Source organism: Muntiacus reevesi, chromosome 19, assembly GCF_963930625.1.
Source record: "Muntiacus reevesi chromosome 19, mMunRee1.1, whole genome shotgun sequence".
NCBI lineage: Eukaryota > Metazoa > Chordata > Mammalia > Artiodactyla > Cervidae > Muntiacus > Muntiacus reevesi.
Window position 1 is genome coordinate 13991225 of NC_089267.1, and position 20353 is coordinate 14011577.

At 39.4% G+C, this 20353-nt stretch overlaps 1 protein-coding gene across 3 annotated transcripts in view; it reads right to left on the reverse strand.

The window, feature by feature from the left end:
* COL12A1 (collagen type XII alpha 1 chain) overlaps positions 1-20353 on the reverse strand; it is a 116464-nt gene that overhangs the window by 81234 nt on the left and 14877 nt on the right. For 2 of the 3 annotated variants that reach the window (XM_065911475.1, XM_065911476.1), the window contains exons 6-13: positions 20009-20272; positions 19666-19830; positions 18153-18326; positions 15700-15990; positions 14642-15244; positions 13265-13537; positions 10293-10565; positions 7923-8195 (exon numbers count right to left, since the gene is read on the reverse strand). The exons of the other annotated variant lie outside the window; for it this stretch is intronic. In XM_065911475.1, the coding sequence (XP_065767547.1) occupies positions 7923-8195; positions 10293-10565; positions 13265-13537; positions 14642-15244; positions 15700-15990; positions 18153-18326; positions 19666-19830; positions 20009-20272 (2316 nt within the window). The remainder of the gene's footprint in view (positions 1-7922; positions 8196-10292; positions 10566-13264; positions 13538-14641; positions 15245-15699; positions 15991-18152; positions 18327-19665; positions 19831-20008; positions 20273-20353) is intronic. 3 annotated transcript variants of the gene reach the window in all.

Genomic DNA, 20353 nt, shown 5'->3' on the forward strand with positions numbered 1-20353 from the left:
TCTCAGCCTATTTTTCTGCCCACTTTCTATAGTTCTGAATTTGTGACATTGTTTATTTCCATGGCAACAGACATCAATCTCACAAACACAAGCTAATGATTTCACTGTGAGAAAATAATAGGAAGGGAATTTGTGGTTGAAGCAAAAATACATTCACAAAGACATTTTTGAGCTACAAACAAAAGGAGCTCTAGACATGTATTCCCATGGATGTTAATCAATTACATTAACACTCTCAAGACCTGGAAAGCTAGGACAAAATATTAATAAAATTGCAATGAAGACCTCTGCAAGACTGGTCAATGTCCTGGAAAGAATCTGTAAAGACACTTTTTAAGATTCAAATACAATATTAACTAAAAAATGTTCCTGAGTTCCCATTAATGGCATGACGGCACTAATTCAAGTGAACACTAATTATATTCTCCGTTACAGAAGGAAAAGGTCCTCAAAAAAATGATAGTTTCTGCCTGGCACAGAAAGGCATTATTTGTAGGTACTGGTGGCTGCAACATTCCATGTTTGTGACAAAGAAACGTGAAATCCAAAGAAAAAAGACACCTCAAACCAGAAGCCAAGACTGCAAATATAAACTGCTTCAGTGGGTTTCTTGTATGTCAGTCAGTCAGTTGGATAAGAATAATCCTAAATATAAGGAGGTCCAAACAGCCCATCTAAAGGAAATCAGTCCTGAATATTCATTGGAAAGACATGCTGAAGCTGAAACTTCAATACTTTGGCCACCTGATGCAAAGAACTGACTAGTTGGAAAAGACCCTGATGCTGGGAAAGATTGAAGGCAGGAGGAGAAGGGCACGACAGAGGATGAGATGGCTGGATGGCATCACCGACTCGATGGACATGAGTTTGAGTAACTCTGGGAGTTGGTGATGGACAGGGAGGCCTGGCGTGCTGCAGTCCATGGGGTCGCAAAGAGTTGGGCACGACTGAGCGACTGAACTGAACTGAACTGAAATATTAAGTGTACACTGTTGTCAAACACACTGAAAACACCTTTTTTCTCCAAAAAAGTAGGAAGGCTGGGTTTTCGAACTGTTGCATTACATCCAAGAATCATGAGACTATGATATTCTGGTGATAAGTATATTTTATCAGACCTATAACCCTTGAAGTTTTTAAAAATGGAATCTTGACTTGGCCAAATGTTAAGTTACCCAAAAAGCAGCTGAGTTGCACCCTGTGATATACCTGGCAGTCTGCCAAGGGGCCACGCTGGCCTGGGGACGAGGTGTGCAATGGGATGAGCATGCCGCTGCCTCCTGGAGCCCTGGGACCCTCAGGAGTAAAACCTGGACTGGACCTGGTCAGATACAGGAATCACCGGGAGGGCTAAGACCCGGCCATCCCAGACCAATTAAACTGGAGTGTCTGAAGACATGCCTGAGCCCTGACGCTTTCTAAAAATCGTTTCAGACTCCTCTGTGATCCTAATTCCTACAGGATTCTGGCCTCTTTTCTCACTTAGGGGACATTTATTTGGAAGCTGTGTTTGATCAGTGTGGGAGGGAACCCTCACCCTTGCTCTCATTCAGAAATGAGAGACAAGTGTAGTGAAATAAAACCCCGTGGGGTGAAAACAAAATTGGTCAAAACTGGAGGAAATGGGGACGCTGTGTAGCACGGTGTGATGGTTTCTCTATATCACATGGGTCTATGGCCACACACAAGTCACCCTTTCAGTAGTAGTGGCGTGAGCCCAAGGCCGACCCTCAGAGAATCCTTTCCATCCATCCTGTGTTCAAAGGAAATGGCTTTTCAGTGCTTCTTCGTCAAGCATTGATCACATTTTCCGGTGAATGAGATTCCACTCAAGTGTTACCCAGCGAGCCATTTGCTTTAGTTTATATTGAATTGTAGGTTTTCTCAAACTACAGAAGTTCAGACATCAGCAGCTACTGAAAGAGATTATTTGGATTGGTTTGGGGAGAGAGTCTATTTCTAATATACCTGGGAAGGAAGAGGAAAGAGAGAGGAACAAGAAAGAAATATAAGACTAGTATAGAGCCTCTATCCAGCAAAGGTTAGTATTAGTCACTCAGTCGTGTCCGACTCTTTCCGACCCCATGGACTGTAGCCCACCAGGCTCCTCTGTCCATGGATTCTCCAGGCAAAAATACTGGAGTGGGTTACCATTCCCATCTCCAGAAGATCTTCCAGACCCAGGGATCAGACCTGGGTCTCCTGCATGTAGGAGGATTCTTTACTGTTTGAGCTAACTGGAAAGACCACAAAGGATCAGTTCAGTCCAGTTCAGTCGCTCAGTCATGTTCGACTCTTTGCAATCCCATGAATCGCAGCACGCCAGGCCTCCCTGTCCATCACCAACTCCTGGAATTTACCCAAACTCATGTCCATTGAGTCGGTGATGCCATTCAACCATCTCATCCTCTGTCGTCCCCGTCTCCTCTTGCCCCCAGTTCCTCCCAGCATCAGGGTCTTTTCCAATGAGTCAACTCTTCTCATGAGGTGGCCAAAGTACTGGAGTTTCAGTTTCAGCATCAGTCCTTTCAGTGAACAACCAGGACTGATCTCCTTTAGGATGGACTGGTTGGATCTCCTTGCAGTCCAAGGGACTCTCAAGAGACTTCTCCAACACCACAGTTCAAAAGCATCAATTTTTCAGCGCTCAGCCTTCTTCACAGTCCAACTCTCACATCCATACATGACCACTGGAAAAACCATAGCCTTGACTAGATGAAACTTTGTTGGCCAAGTAATGTCTCTGATCTTTAATATGCTATCTAGGTTGGTCATAACTTGCCTTCCAAGGAGTAAGCGTCTTTTAATTTCATGACTGGAATCACCATTTGCAGTTATTCAAAACAGGAACCATAGAAACAGTGGCATGAGCGGAAATCAATCCAGCACACTTTTGTAACTTTGTCTCACCTGTCCCTAAATATGAACCCACTTCTGCTCTAGGAAAGGCTCCCCCATCTTGAACTCCTCCTCTCTGTCTGCCCGCAAGACTCACAAATGCATGTTTTATGACGTTTGGGTTTGTTCACGTTTTTCACCTGAGTGACATGGTTTTCAATAATATATAATCTCACTGTACTTGTTTCCTGCCATTCTGAACCACATGCCTGTACTTTGCATGTTACTTTTACCTCTGGGAATGGAATTGCTGGCAATCATTTCAAAAAAGTCATACCATCTTCTGTAATATTGGTATGCCTTCATCTCTATTCCTTTGATTCCCTCTCAATAGTTTTCCCTTCTACTCTGCTCTCTCCAGTATAGTACTAGGGGAAGTATAAGAAATAACAAAGCTTTTCTGTCATAAATTTAAGCAAACAAAATTCATCAGTTTTTGAAATTTTGATCCTCAGTATTTCTGATCAGATTACAAACCACAGTCACATACATCAAAAGGCAGCATTGCTGGTGCCTGCATGCATGCATCCCTCCACTGCTGCTGAGGCAAATAATTAGACAGGTGCATTTCTCATGATCTGAAGATCCACATGGGGTTGATTCTACTTTTTCCACATACGAAGCCAAAGAACTGAGGCCTCATTTAAGTAACTTTCCTACATTTCCTTAGCCCTTTTCCATTTGCTTTCTGAAAAGCAGATCATCATCCAATTCAAATAAAATTATAACACAAATTAGCCAGTGATAACTGAAAAATTAATCATTATGAAATGAAACTATTTTCATCTTATAGATTGTTCCAGCCACCTTTCATTGAGTTTCACATACCACTTTCAAAAATAGAAATTAAATTGAAAATGTAATGTAACCCACTTCTAAATCAATTTGTCTTTTCCGATAGAGCTCAACTCAAAGTCATCCAACTTTCCACGGCAGAATAAGGAAGACCTGCTCTGGATAATGTTCATGTGGAAACATACTTGATTTACAAGCAACGACTTGTAATCACCATTCCAAAGGACAAAGTTCACTATTGATCAGTTAACTTACTTTAAGTAATACATAGTTCTTAAAAAGCTCTAAACAAATTGCCCTTCAACCTCAAAGCCTGGATGAGATTTCTTCCATAACTGTCACCTCTCCGATATAGTTAGATTTTTCTCTGATAAGCCATCAATGTGTGGGAAAGATGTTACTGTTTGGTGATTGGACTAAAGTTCCATGGAAACATCAGAATTGTTATACACAGAATGAATGATTTTTCTAATTATGAGACAGCAGTAAATCTAGGAAAACACAGAGGCCTTATTTATTCCATCGTGGAGGCACCCCATGTTACTGAACATCTTGCAGAAGAATTCCTGTGATGTGCTAAAAACCTCATGGTAACCAAATGTCAGCTGAGTTAGCGCGGTTTGATGTATAGGAAGCCTTTCATGTTTAGGACACCAGAGGGTTGCTATGGCAACTAAAACAAAAGAAATTCTGAAAAATCATCTTTTCCATAGCCATCAAACATAATCAAAAGTAAAAGAACTGTATTATTCCAACGTTGAAATTTGCATTCATTTGCAGCAAATCTCTGAATTAAAATGGGAATTATTCATTTCTAGGTTTAAAAGAGCAGGTTTCCCTCTGTAAGCACTAGCAGTGACAACTAAGAATTCTTTCAAGATCTGAAGTTCATTTACATGTACAGCAGTGTTTTAGTAATTACATTAAATCTACTTTAACAACAACAGGAGAAAAAAACAATGTAAATCAAACCTAATAGCTTGTGCTCAGATTCCTCTGAAGTTTGGGTCTGAAATAGTAATAAACTCTGCCTTTGTGATTCTATTTCATACAGTACTAGGGCCAACCATGAACCCTCCCCAATGCCAATGCTAATAAATCTCTCTTCCAGGGACAGGGGAATTTTCTGATCATTGGCTGCATTTCAAGAAAGCACTAGGAAACAGATTCAAGTTAGGGATGGTTATAGCCCATGCTAAATATTTTTTTAATTCTTTTTTAATTGAATAGAATGCACTTCAGTCAATCTATAAAATTTTCAAGCCACAGAATGCCCTCGCTGGCTGAGCCATGTCTCTGGATGGAAGAAACATTCCTTCAGGGTCTGCTCTAACCACCTCCTCTCCCAAGAGAAAAACAGATTAGAAAAACAGCAACCCTCAAGAGCAGTTGGCTGGCTGTGTTTCTGGGCTTTCCATTCTCTGCATTTACCATCATATCCTATTCCTGTATATGGTATGTGGATTTGGCTGAGTTAATATAATAAAATGAAATGGAATAACCATGAGCAAAAAAAAAATCTATTATTTTAACTTAGTCACAACTATGCTTTCACATATTTGATAAGTTTACCACACATCATGCAATGAGATAAATATGTTAACAAAATCAGGCTGGCAGCATTTTCTCTAATCCTTCACTAAAGTGAAAAGCTTTGGTGTCAATGGAAAAAAATCTACTATTACAATCTAGTTATGAATTAACTATATTTTTTAAGTGAAGTTACAAATCATCTAGCTTTCCTCCATCTCAGGGAGTGGGAAATGGTAATTTTTTAATTTATTTTACTACCTGTATATCTCCCTTGGAGATTATTTCTGACCAGATATATGGGAGTGCACACTAACACACACATTCAAATTTGTGGATTTTCTATACCACCTGTGCAAAGCCATAAAATTATAAAGAATTTAGCTACACACTTGGCCTAGAAAAGTCATTACCCAATAGAATGTTTGCTGTGATGTTAAAATGTGCATTTTATTTTCTAAAATTTTACAATATATTATTCTTAGTAAAAATGTATCAATCTTTAGAGGCAACATTTTGACAAAATGTAAGTATATTTATAAAGTAAGAAATGCAAAAGAATATCAGAAGCTTAAAAAGTATAAGCAGAAGTAAAACTATTATTTTCAAGATATCCCTTATAAGGGAGAAATGTTCGCAAATATAAACAATCTACAACTATTCTATAAAAAAGCAAAAGTTCCAAGCCGATCCTTTAAAACTCCTAGAGGAGCAGTCTATGTTGAAAGCCTGTAGAAAGCGCATGAGAAAGAGAACTGAAAGGTCAAAAAAAAAGGACAAATTTCTCAGAAATTCTGAATGTTGCTCCAGGTATAAAGATCACATGCTTTCATTGTTTGGACTGTGTCCCCCTAATTAAGGCAATTTCCATTTCCATCTCTTATTATTTTCAAAATTTTAGAGTAACCAGTCAACATCTTTGATATACTTACAAAAGCTGTATCTTTAGATATTAGTTCTAAACTGAATGTTGTTTCCCCTTGATGAATTTTATGTATGTGGAGTATTTTCCAGATCCCAAAGCATTTCACTTAACACCCTACCATTTGATCTCCACAATAAGTCTGGTAGAAAGGGGAGAAAATGGTCATCCCCTCTTTATAGATGGATAAACTCAGGTTCAGAGGGGTTAAGAGGTTATTTCAAAGTCACATGGTAGCCAAACCAAGACTTGTTGAATAATCAGTACTTTGCACACTGGGATTTAATCTTTCATTTAAACCCTCTTCTAATAACAAATTTCACAAAGTATTGGATTAAACCCTTGATCACTATTAGAGACAAAACTTTGATTAACTGTTTTTGTCAATTAGATTTTATTTCTTACCTAAGTCTTAAAGTTTTAATCAACACTGCCTCTTATAGATCTCATCCTTGTGAATTATAACATCTATCATCCCCCAAGCTCTTGGATCCACTAAATCTGATATGGATATTTGCCTAATATCACTGTGATCTCACATGACAAAAGATATTTCATTTTCTTCCTACAATTATTTTAAATAAGGCATAGAAAAGGTGGTGATAACAAAAGGAAACCCAACCTCCCATTTAGGCCCCAGCTACGGAACTGCATCATCATTTTAACCATCCACTGATACTGCTTTTCAACACTACAATCCATTCTCATTGTAGTTAAGTTAAATTTGTGCTTTCTCTCTCTCATATGACTTACCTTCTGGTTGTGGTGAGTCAAATCTAAGCTGCCACTACAGTTCAAAAGAGCCTAAGAAATATGAAGCCCTCTGACAATGAACTCTAGAGAACCAAGGAAACAGATCCAGTCTTGTTGATGGTTCTTACTAAGTACTTCATTAACTTTGAACTTCTAACACAGAACTGAATTTTAGAAGTCATTCAGAAAACAAACAGTAACTTGGATTCTCATATTTCTCAAGCTTTTATAAATGCTTACAGGCACAGTCAGAGAAGACTCTTGAGGGTCCCTTGGACTGCAAGGAGATCCAACCAGTCCATCCTAAAGGAAATCAATCCTGAATATTTATTGGAAGGACTGATGCTGAAGCTGAAACTCCAATACTTTGGCCACCTGATGTGAAGAACTGACTCACTGGAAAAGACTCTGATGCTAGGAAAGATTGAAGGTGGGAGGAGAAGGGGACGACAGAGGATGAGATGGTTGGATGGCATCACCAACTCAATGGACATGAGTTTGAGTAGGCTCTGGGAGTTGGTGATGGACAGGGAGGCCTGGTATACTGCAGTCCACGGGGTCACAAAGAGTCGGACACAACTGAGCAACTGAACTGATACTGATATTGATAGGCACGGTGCAGGAGAAGAGGTTATTAGTCAGAAAAGGGCTCCTTTCTGCTCCTGGGTGATAAACCAACCGCGTTATCTCAGGCAAGCCAAACCCTCTTGCTCCATTAATGTTTCCCCCTGTCCACTCTGAGAGTCACACACCCATTCTCCAACCATGGCATAATAGACACATTTCTACAGCCTTACTACACACTCAGCTCCCCAGTACACTGCTTCCCAATCAAATTTAATTTTTCTGGTAGCCTCCATCTCTGAATAAGAAGCAGTGTTATGACTACTTATGTTTCAATACAAATTCCTTTTAAGAGAAAAGATAGCACCCACTCAGATTTCATTCTCTGAAAACATTTTAAGCTTCCTAAGTGCAATCACAAGCAAGCTCAGAGATTTCTATAAAATATGACAGAAATCACCTTCAAGTGTTGTTCCTTCTCCAAAAAGGGCATCTCCAGCTCCAGAGGCATACAAGGCTGTCACAGACAAGGCATACGGCGTCCCTTCGTTTAACCCTCTCAGGACGGTACTTGCTGAGTCTCCCTTCACAGTGACCTCCTGAGTGTCACCGCCTGCCACCGGTGTGTATGTGATGAGATACTGTTTCACCTTTCCTGGTGCCCCCGTCCAAGCCAGTTTCATCGTTGATGTCGTAGGGTCAGAAACTCGTAAATCCCTCGGCTTCCCTCTAACTTCATTAAAGAAACAACAACATCAAAACTCATTATTTAATAAAATGACTTAAAAACATTTCGCTGCTATATATATATATATATATATATATATATATATATATAATCAATTGCCACGCCCTCCTCCAGGAGATCTTCCCCACCCAGAGATCAAACCCGCATCTCTCACATCTCCTGCACTGACATGCAGGTTCTTTACAGTAGTGCCACCTGAGAAGCCCATATCTATCTATCTATCTATTGATAGATATGTCATCAAATTTACATCCTGGGTGAGATTATGACTATTGTAACTGCTGACTAGTCAACAGAGTTTGAGTGTCTCTAAATTGGGCCCTATGTGTTAGCAGAAAAAAGCAAAAGCCATGCAATTTCTCTTTGTACAGAAGTCACACAGGTTAAAGGCTTCCATGCTAGAATCTTTCATGTGAAAAAACTACAACATTTTTTCTCTAAAACTGGAGCAAAGCACTACAAAATGTATATATGCTGACTAGTAACAGTGAAGATTTTTAACTCCTCTAAGAAATAGTCAGTAAAAAGACTTTGGTGGAGGAAAGCTAGGAACATCTAAATGTGATGCCCATGAAATATGTTAATTGATAAAAATGATAAATAGTGCTGCCTCTAGAAAAATATAGGAGAGGAAACGAGCCTCAGTTCCACTCAGGGGCTGCCCATCCCTTTGCAACTGTGATGTTTGGCTTTTCATGACTTTGCTGGTAACAGGGCCAGGTGGTCTCCGAAGGGTCTCAAGGTTCCCAACTCTATCACGCTCCTCACCAGGTACACATCCCCCAGCTGCTTTAACTCAAAAAAATATAAGGATGAAGCATCACTGGGTCATTTTTTTTTTTTTTTTTGGTGCCCGGTTCAAAGAGCCCTAGATCCCCAACTGGAAAGAATAAGGGTAGTAACTTCTCCAGTGGAAGAGAAGAAGAGGGCAGGTGGAGAGGGTCTTTGCAGGAGAGACTAATTAGCTAGGCTGCACCAGGACAGGAGTCATGAAGCAGTCAGCCTCTGCAGGAGGGCAACAAGCTCACATTCACTGCTTATTAACAGCATTCAGTTTCCTTAGCCTCAATGATTTTGCAACACTAAGATAATAAAAGTAACAACTTCATAGGTCCTATGCAGGGATTAAGTGAGAGAATACATGAAAAGCTCTGCACAGAAGCTGATGTGAATAGGTGCTTAATGGTGGTGGTGCTTTAGTCTCCCAGTTGAGTCCGACTCTTGTGACCCGTGGACTATAGTCCAGTAGGCTCCTCTGTCCATGGGATTTCCCAGGCAAGAATATTGGAGTGGGTTCCCATTTCCTACTCCAGATACTTAATAACTGCTCATTATTGCTGACATGGAATTATCATTATGTTTTCAAAACTTTAAAGGCAAGGAATAAAATGAAAAATACATATGCCTTCATTTTTATTCATGAAATGATACATTAAATATTAATAACTTGCAACTAATGTCAGAATCTATCCGGGAAGCCAAATCATTCCATTTAAATAAAAACAGGTGAGTATTTTTAAATCTTCCTGAAGAAATAACAGGTAATCTGTCTCAATGGTGCATAATGAGATTTTTAATCCCTAGTCATCATTCAATTTACAATAGAATATTTAATAATATTATAGTAAAAGAATATTTAGACTGTATCATACAACTCAGGTTTCTGCTGACACCAGTAAATGAGGTCTGTGCTGTGCTTAGTCGCTCAGTGATGTCTGATTCTTTGCGACCCCATGGACTGTAGCCCACCAGGCTCCTCTGTCCATGGGGACTCTTCAGGCAAGAATACTGGAGTGGGTTGCCATGCCCTCCTCCAGGGGCTCTTCCCAACCCAGGGATCGAACCCAGGTCTCCTGTGTTGCAGGCAGATTCTTTTCCATCTGAGCTACCAGGAAAGCCCAATAAATGGGGTCACAAATAAATCAAATATCTGAGTAAATCAAATCTAATAGGACTAGCATCTTAGATGCTCCAATAATTGAGACAAAGTATCTCATGGCTTGTAGTGTCTGAATAGTTGTCCAAAGTGTCTCCTAGTCTAAGATTTCAGTTGTTACCAAATAATGAGCATATTTCATCTACCTTCTTCAGTGGCTGCATTTCCAGTCAACGGAGACCCGGGTCCTGAGAAATATTCAGGAATTACAGATACTTCATATTTTGTGTCTGGAGTCAGGTTCTCCAGCGTTCTCCTCCTCTGATTGGCTGGAGTGGTAACTTCTTTGCTTTCTCCACCAGCAACAGGTCTATAAATAATTCGGTACCTTAAGACTCTCCCTGGAGCTTGAGTCCAGGTAATTTTAAAGCTATCTGTAGTCTCATCTGTCACCTTTAGGTTTCGAGGTGCTCCTTTCACTAAAATTTAAAAAATAATAAGTTGATTGATTATATGTGAAGAATAAAAAGTTAGTTTTTGATCACTAAGTTAACAGCATTTCTCTAAGCAAATCCATGAGCATTTTTTGACAAACATCCTGGCTCCTGAACTCATTTGGCCAGATATTAACTACATTCTGAAATGGCAAACACACTACAACACCCAGAAAGAAACTGAGCACTGTCAGTTGTTTAATCAAATAAAGAGGTATATAACAGTAAACTTTTAAACTCATAAATACTCTTTAAAATTGCAAATTAATATTGACACAAAATCAAAAATAAAGACAATCTGTTTCTTCAAGTACAAGTAACAAGGCTTTCACTCTTACTAGATTTTCTCAAACAAGCAGGAAACTAATACCTAACACTGAGGTCTACCATATTTACCCACTTGAACAAACTGTCTTATTCAATCAGTCACACTGTTAACTTTTTTATCTGCACAGTCATTTGACTTAAGAATAATTAGACCACACATGCATTAAACCAAACATATTTGTAGGTACTTAATGAATACTAGCTGAATCTAAATCTTGAAGTTAAATTGCAATGTAATTTAAATGAAATGAAATTTTCATTAAGTCCAAATGAGAACATCACTTGGTTTTGTAGTTTAATGACCTTTTTGTCTAAGAAGCGAATTGTTCATATGGACAACATGGTCAGGAAAGATGAACTAAATCCACTAGGGTAAAATCACAGTGCACTATATCTGCATGTACCTCTCATGCAATTAGAAGTTTATCTAAATGTCCAAGATATCCAATAGACCACTCCAGGGAGGAAAAGGAATTGCATATCTCAAGAAAAGAAAGCAAACTGAAAATTAATTTGCAATTTGGCAGACCTATATCCATGATTCATTTGATATGGCAAGTAAAAAGGCTATATTAGTCCAAGTAAACAAAACTGATGGATCTGAATACTGGCTCTGAAATTTAATTAACGTGTAATTTCGAGTCTCAGCTTAACCAACAGCAAAAACGTGACTAATTATAGGGTTATTGAGGTGGTGAAATGAGATAATCCTTGGAAACAATTATCATAGTACCTGACACATAGCAGAAGCTTAATAACTGCTAGTTTAATAAAGATATTGAATCAGACACTTCCTTATTGACAGAAGAAAGTTTAAATCTCAGATTTCACTATAAACAACAGAACTGGAAAGGCGTTACCAAATCTATTGTAGTAGCCCACAAATTTTTCTAAGGAAAAATTAGAGTGTATCCAAATATAGTTGAGTGTACTAAAAAACCCTCTAGGTTTCGATTTCTTCTTGAGACAAAGTTCCATCTCCACCCCCAAAGTGCTGAAGAAAAAGGGCCAGGCTCATCAAACCACAATTTGAGAAATTAGCAGAAAGTCAGAAAAAGCTAAGTGTGGACTGCTAGGTTATACCATCACAAAATTCATAAGACAAGAAGATACCTTAGGCCATTTAGTCTATCTACTAACCTTCAGAAAGGAATATACCTAAACCATGCACAAAAGAAAAACCAATCATATTTGAAAAACTCAAAGATTCTCTAGCTTTTATCAGCAAGTAGACCTGCACATGCCTTCCCTGTCAGCAAATACTTCTTTGTTTGTAACTATCTTAAACTCCTCATGCTGCTGTTTCAGCCTTTTCTATACCCAATAAAAATGGAGAACAACTGATATCTCTTATAATAGTCACTGTATTTATCTTAAAGAGTAAATATCCGGTGCTAGTCTTCTGACAAGGTTCTTCGGAATACTTTAAATATCAAATGTAGAAAAATGTATCAGAAAGTATTCAACTCTTTCCAGTAAAGCAGACACATCTAAACAAATATCACTTAAAACATCTGGTAAACTTTGTACACCCAGGTTCTTAGCAGGTTTATCTACAGTAGCTAAAGGATGAAGCAATCCAAGTATTTACTGATGGGTGAATGGATAAAGAAAAGTTAGTCTATACATACGTTGGAATATCATTCAGTCATAGAAGAAAGGACATTCTGACACCTGCTTCAAGCACAGATGAACCCTAAGCCAGTCACAAAATGACAACTACTGTATGATTCTAGTCATATGGGAACCTAGGGACATCGAATTCATAGAAACAGAAAGTAAAATGACTGTTGTGGGGGAAGAAGGGGGAGTTGTTTAGGAGTAGCAGCGGGAATGAAGAGTTGTTGTTTAACAAGTAGAGTTCCAGTTTTGCAAGATAAAAAAGTTCTGGAGACAATGTGGTGATGTTAGCACAACAATATGAATGTACTAATTGCCTCTGAAATGCACACTTTAAAAGGGTTAAAACGGTCAGTATAATGTTACTTATAGATACATTTTACCACAATTTTTAAAAGTTGGTAATATATATCTGTCATCAGAGGTTTGGTAGCTCAGAAGTATTTGAAACATGGGATAGAAAATGCTAGATAAGCAGTATTTCAAGAGCTAATTCCGCAATCATTAATGGTTCTCTATGTCTCAACCTCAAATTCATCAAAATAAACATAGGATCTTTTACTTAAAAGCTTTTTCCCTTTTGAAAAAGATTTATGACTACCTGTATTTTAAAGGAACTGAACCTTACAAGGGCATTCACAGTGCTGAACTATAAAGTAGATGGTCATTTCCCATGGTGACTCTGTTCTGTGATAAACTATTAGTTTGGGGGAAACAGTGGGGAACCCTCCTCACACCTTCTGTGGTGGTCTCCTCTCCAGCTAAGGGGATACTGAAGCCATCCTCATACTCCGCGGTCACATTGACGAGGTACAGGGTCTCTGGTTTCAGGTTGCTGAGGACCACACTGGTGCTCGAAGCCGGCTCCACCAACGTCACTTCATCATCCCCAGTAGCTTCTTTGTAGGTGATGTGGTACGAAAAAACATTTTCTCCAGCAGGAGACCAGCTGGTTTTCAAACTGTTGGAAGTCACCTCAGAAAAATTAATATCCTTTGGAGGTACATAAGCTGTTAAGAGAAAAAGAAGGGCATAGTTAAATTTTTTTAATCTACAAAGCAAACACAGCCCCAACAGCTATGCATTTTCTGAAATGCCTTCCGTTCTGCTGGGAGAGTGGTCGCTGAGGCCAACGCACCGAGTAAGTAGTCCACACAAGACCAGTGAGAGGTAGCCTCTCACTCTCACTCACAGCCCTGCAAAGAGGGCTTGATCATTTGTCTTGATCATTCATAACACTAAGTTATGTTGTCTAATAAAAACAACTACTTAAAAAAAAACTGAATTAGAGTTTTGAGCTTCATAAGGCAAAGCAGTAACAGAATGGTCCTAGCCACAACTAGAATATTTAAACAGTATCAGACCTAAGATGAATCATCAAGCAAATGGTTTGACAGATATTTCAGTCATACCAAAAATAGACATTTCAAAGTAATAATTTTAAATGTTTTCCTAACAAAAGAATATTTATTAAACCAAATCATAGGAAGACGCAATGTTGAAGGCAAACTCACTGTCCTTAGGGGACATACAATGAAACTGAAGTGACAAGAGAGGGCAAGGTTATTAACAAAAAAGTGGTCTATTTGAATGCCAAATGACTACAAGGGATAAGCGTTATAGCTCTAGAACAGTTACGAAGCTTGATGCAAGAGATGGGACTTTTAATCGAATGTTGAAAAACAGAAATTGACCAAATGAAGAGAAGAGAATAGGGAATTCATTTGTGAGGAATGATGCCCAAAAATGGTCCAGGAAAAAGAATTCAAAGATCCAGGACTATACTGCAGTCACCTTTGATTCAAAGGAACTAGCTCAGCCCTCCACTCAATTCACAGTTATTTAACTGGACATGACAAATGGGCATGACAAAGCTGGTTCCCAGTCCTATATGACTCTTAAGGTAAACAGTTTTTTCACCAATAAACATCTGGCCCATAGCCAGGATAAAGCCATGTCTCAGAAGTAAATGAGCTAAGTTCAGTAGTTTTCAATAATACAGGAAAATTACTTTTTCCCACAGATAGAATTGACAAAGCAGATTATCCACTATTTTAGAACCCAAAATGCTTTGTTCATGAAGGAATAACTTTTAATTTACAGAGTCGACTAACCTTTTTTCTTTATGGCTGCCAATTCTTGCTCAATTCTAAGGCAGATAGACTGTGTGAGTTCAAAAGATATCCTCTGAAAAGCATCAAAATCTTCCACTGTGAACACATGGGTCTCAGCAGGAGGAGAGGCAATGGCTTCTAGTTCTGAGCGAACAGCATCCTTCACACCAACAGCAAAGATTTCAACATCTGAATTCCTCAGTTTTATAGCCGGGTCTCTGAAAGCATCTGAAGATTTTCCATCTGTGATAAGAATCATGACCTTTGGGACATTGCTTCTTGAACCCTTGCTCGGCACAAATATTTTCTCTCTGACATAAGTCATTGCTTTCCCAGTGTTGGTAGACCCTCCTCGGTAGGGGAAAGTGTTTATTGCTTCAATTATATCTTCAACTTTGGTGAATTTTTTCAGTGTGAATTCAGTATGAGGATCCCGGCTGTACTGGACAAGACTTATCTGTACCCTATTTGGTGAAATCTCAAAACTTTTTACAAGAACTTCCAAAAAGGCCCTAACTTTAACAAAGTTTGCAATCCCAATGCTATAGGAACCATCAACCAAAAACACAATATCGGCTTTTATATCCACACCACGTGAGCATTCTGTAAAAAAGAAAGAAAGTCCATTAAAGTTTGAATATCAATTAATCATTTGAAATAAACAAATTTATAAACAAATATGAATTAATCATAAAAATATAAATACAGCAGTTTCTCTGCATCTTGGGGGTGGGAGTGGTTCCAGAACCTCCTTTCCCATTCCAAACTCTGTGGATGCTCAAGTCCACTCTATAAAATGGCAGAGGTAGGTTGGCCCTCCAGAGTCACAGATTTCTACATCTGCGGGTTCAACCAACATCAGACAACACAGGTGGTTGAATCTGTGGATACGGAACCCATGGATATAGAGGGCTAAAGACATCTGACTTTCTTAGTAAGGAGGCTTCTTTGCTTCTTTAAAAGAAACTTATCGCAACTGTTTTGTTTAAAAGTAAGTCTGAACCAGAAAGGTATACTATCAAATGGACCGCCACACATTTCAAACCCTATTAACTCACCCACTTGAACTTTCATTGGTTGAGTCTTCTCCATTATTGAAACAGGTTCACTGGATGTCAGCCCCTTCATGGCAGAGACACTGATCTGGTACTCTGTGTCTGCTGAGAGGTCACGGACGCTGAGCGTGGTTGTCTGAGGCCCCACACTCAGAGCGTGCTGCCGGCTTCCCGTGGTCATGGGTATGAGGAGAACTTTATAGCCAGTCACTGCGCTAGGAGATGGACTCCAGCTTAGCTTAACGTATTTGGACGAGACTTCCGTGGCAATCAAATTTGAAGGAGGTTCAACAACTACAAAACAACAAGCAGAACAGTGATTAAAAACTTTGAGATGCAACCCCATTAATGAGGTCTTTACATTTATACCTTAATTTTCAAATTAATCATGATCACATCAGAAAAAGGGCTTCCCAGGTGGTACGAGTAGTAAAAGAACCCACCATGTGAAGTAATTAGCCTCCAACTAATAAAAAAAAAATTAAAAAAAAAAAAAAGAACCCACCTGCCAATGCAGGATCTTAAGAGACGCAGGTTCCATCCCTGGGTTGGGAAGATCCCCTGGAGGAGGGCATCGCAACCCACTCCAGTATTCTTGCCTGGAGAATCACATGGACAGAGGAGCCTGGCGGGCTACAGTCCATGGGGTTGCAAAGAGTCGGACATGACTGAGCGACTTAGCATGCACATATGCATCACGTGCATGTATCAGGGAAAGTTTCCAGTCCCAGGCCCCCATTTGCACTTGTACCCATCAAACCAGAGATTCAGTACCTGAATTTTAACCCAGGAGATGAGAAGTTTAGGGCAAAGAAATCCTTGAAAAAATTAATAATAGAACATCAGATGCCTAATTCATTTCTGGGACCAAGACCTCCCATTTTGGTTTTGGTATTACGTTCATGGGCCTTTATCCTGGAGGAGGGCAAGGCAACCCACTCCAGTATTCTTGCCTGGAGAATCCCCTGGACTGAGGAACCTGGAAGGCTACAGTCCATGGGGTCACAAAGAGTTGGACATAACTGAAGCGACTTAGCACACACACATGTCAAGGCCTTTATTCAGGTACCAAAGGAGGAAGGATAAATAATTGTTAAATCAATGGCTTACTCAATACTTTAGAAATTTTTTCCCTTTTCATAAAACATTAAGCATAATAATGTAGTACTTTAAAGATACTTTATAACATGCCAAGAAAGATAAGAAGTTGGCCGTTCTTAAATGACAGGTTCTTATGTATTTCCACTTCATTCAAGGTTTAGAAGAAAAAGTTCAGCTATGCCACCAAACAGAGGTGAAACCACGGTGTACAACAAGCAGATTGATAAGCAAATACTGATCATCTAAAAATGTTCTATCCTCAGTCGATGTAGAACATAGTCATGTACTTAGCTAAAAACAAAGTATCTTAAGCTATTTCAGACCAAATCTTCAAAGTTTTAGATCTGTCAGTGGAATCTATTTCCCAGAAGATATGGTTCTGTTTTTATAAGTCAGCCTGAGACACTGGGTGATAAAACATGCACAAGGTTACTCACTGTCCTCTCTGAAAAGCAATCAGACATAGTCCATAAAAATGATGTCTAAAGAAATGAGAAATAATGGGAGGACAGGAATAGACGCGCCAACTGGAAGCCCCTGGGCAAAGCCCTGGACTGATGCAGAGACAGTGAGGGGGCAGAAGTCACAGGGAATCGCCAGCAACAGAGAGGAGACCCCAAAGTTAAGACTGTGGGTGCCTGGGATGAAGCCCACATCCCCTGCCAGGAAGGGTGCAAACAGGGGCAGAACCAAAGTTGGCCTAACCTCGCACATGCAGCCTAATGAGAATGAGAACTCAAATGTTTTAAAAGACTGAGGAAGAGAAGATGACCAGGGGAAAGTCAGGCGGGGGTGGATTTTGTAAGAATACAGGGCAAAAAATCACAGACATTAGGCAGTAACACAAAGAAAGAGATTCAGAGCCCATGAGGTAATAAGAAGGAGATCTGAAACTGAATTACAGCCCATGACCACTGCCAAAATGCTTGGGGTTTGGAGATGAAAGATTATACATGATTGAATATGGAGCTATTTAGAACTTATCTTTAATCAGTTGTCAATTCTCAGGATGAGAGGAGAACAATCATGGAAACTGTGATTTTTTAATGCTCCAAAGGATGTTTATGAAATGTTTTTCTCTCTCTCCCATGTATTTAAAAGCAATGACTGATAAATGGGGACATTTTGCAAAAGTGGGAGGATCAAACTGACTGCTCTTTGAAATATTCTTAAGAGCTTTGAAAACACTACGCAATTTATGGTGATAGGAAACTCTTTGCCACTGAATAGAAACAGCGCTGTGATAAGTTTAAGTTGCAGAGTGCTAAGCTAAATGTCCCCCTGCTTGTAAAATGACAAATGCTCTCGAATAATGGGAAAGGTGAACACATGGGAACGCCCAACAATTCACTCACCTTCTTCTCCGCTGACCAGTTCACCGAGCTGTTCATCCACACCTGAGCACACCTGGGAGATGATCTCATTCTGAATATCCACAATGGCATCGAAGTTGGCCACATTGAAAACATGATTGAGAGAAGGTGTGGAGGCAATTTGTTTGAGTTCTTTTGCATCTGCAGCTTTGATGCCTTTGAAAAAGAAGAGACAGGGATAACCAATGGGGACCTCCTGTATGGTACATGGAACTCTGCTCAATGTTATATGGCAGTCTGGATGAAGGGGAGTTTGGGGGGAGAATGGATACATGTATATGTATGGTTGAATCGCTTTACTATTCACCTGATCACAACCTTGTTAATCAGCAATACCCCAATACAAAATAAAGTTTTTAAAAAAGGGAGTAGGATATTTGAAGGGGCTTTCTTTCAAAAGTGGCTCAAACAAAAGAATCCACCTGCAACGCAGGAGACCGGGGTTCGATCCTGGGTCAGGAACCCTGGAGAAGGGAATGACAACCCACTCCAGTATTCTTGCTCAGAGAATCCCATGGTCAGAGGAGCCTGGTGGGCTACAGTCCATTGGGTCACAAAGAGTAGGACCCAACTGAGCAACCAACACATACACACACATACAGGATCTTTGAAAAGGGAGGTGGGTCAAATCAAGGAAGTTTTTTGCTTTCTTGGTCTTTCCCAAGTGAAGACGTTTTCAAATCCTTATTCAGTCATAAACGGGAATTGCTTTGTTTCCTAATGAGCGTGCAACTGTTGAAAGGACAAAAACTGTTGAATGACATTTTCTCATTTCACATAATGTGGCCACAGAGGCAAATGAGTGGTCGGTAAGACAGAGTGGGCTCTCATGCCAACCACGCCATCATTTGTCCCTGCTCCCATCTGTGAAGATAATACTTTTTTCTTCCAGAGTCCTGAATGAGCTGGAGCCCTCTGAATTCTTCAAGCGTTACATAATAGAGGAAACACATATAAAACACTTAATGATAATACAAGGAGGACCTTTATGAGAACCACTGGCCCAGAATTTTTTGAAAAGCAGAGGGTTTACAAGGAATGTGAATATTGCCTTACTTAATACATATGCAGCTCTAATGCCTTTTTTAAAAAGAAGGGACATGGATAACCAATGGGGACCTACTGTGTAGCACATGGAACTCTGCTCAATGTTATATGGCAGACTGGAAGGGGAGTTTGGGGGAGAATGGATACATGTACATGTATGGCTGAATCCCTTTACTATTCACCTGAAACTATCACATCGTTCATCAGCTATACACCAATGCAAAATAAAAAAGTTTTTTTTTAAAAAAAGGGATGCATTACATGAAAGAAATAGACAAGCAGAATTTTACTCAAAACTGATTTGGATTAACACTGCACTATAAGATGCAGAAAACCTTGCTATCCTTCCTTGAGGAAGGATCCTTTTTGAGGAATCAAGCCTTCATCTTCTGAGCATGAAGTAGTAAAGTAGTTCTAAACGGAAATCACTTCACCAAACTTGACCTACCCAAAGAGAACACTTCAACCCCAATATTTCGAAGCTCTCTTGCTGGAATTTCCACTTCGTCCTGGGATTTGCCATCTGTAATGATAATCGCCACTTTGGGAAAGCCAACTCTTGCCCCAGCAGATTCCTTGAAGGTATTTTTAATTAAGTAATCAATGGCTTCCCCTGAAATGAAAAAGAGATACGTTCAGTTACTCTGCACGATACAATTTTATTAAAATCAAAAACTGCGAGATCGCTGTCAAAATTATTTAACATATGATCATTTGTCCAGCCCATCATTCCTTTCCCAAACAGACACTTCACGTACCGTAAACAAAACTAAATTTGTAAAAAAACATACCTGTCATTGTGTTGCCACCTTTGTATGGGATTTTTTTAATTGCAGCGAGCAGGTCTTCCTGTTGGTAGTACTGATTTAAGTTAAATTCCGTCCTCGTGTCAGAGCTATATTGAACAACTCCAACCCTTGTCTTCTCTTCTCCAATGTCAAAAGCAGACACAAGAGCAGCAATGAAGTCTAAGATGTACTTGAAATTGTTTCTTCCCACACTCCATGAGCCATCCACAAGGAAAACTAAATCGGTCCAGGCACTGACAGAACATTCTGAAATATATGTGATATGTTTTTTTAAATGACACGCCATTAAATCTATCTAGCATTAAGGAATACAAACTAACATTGCAA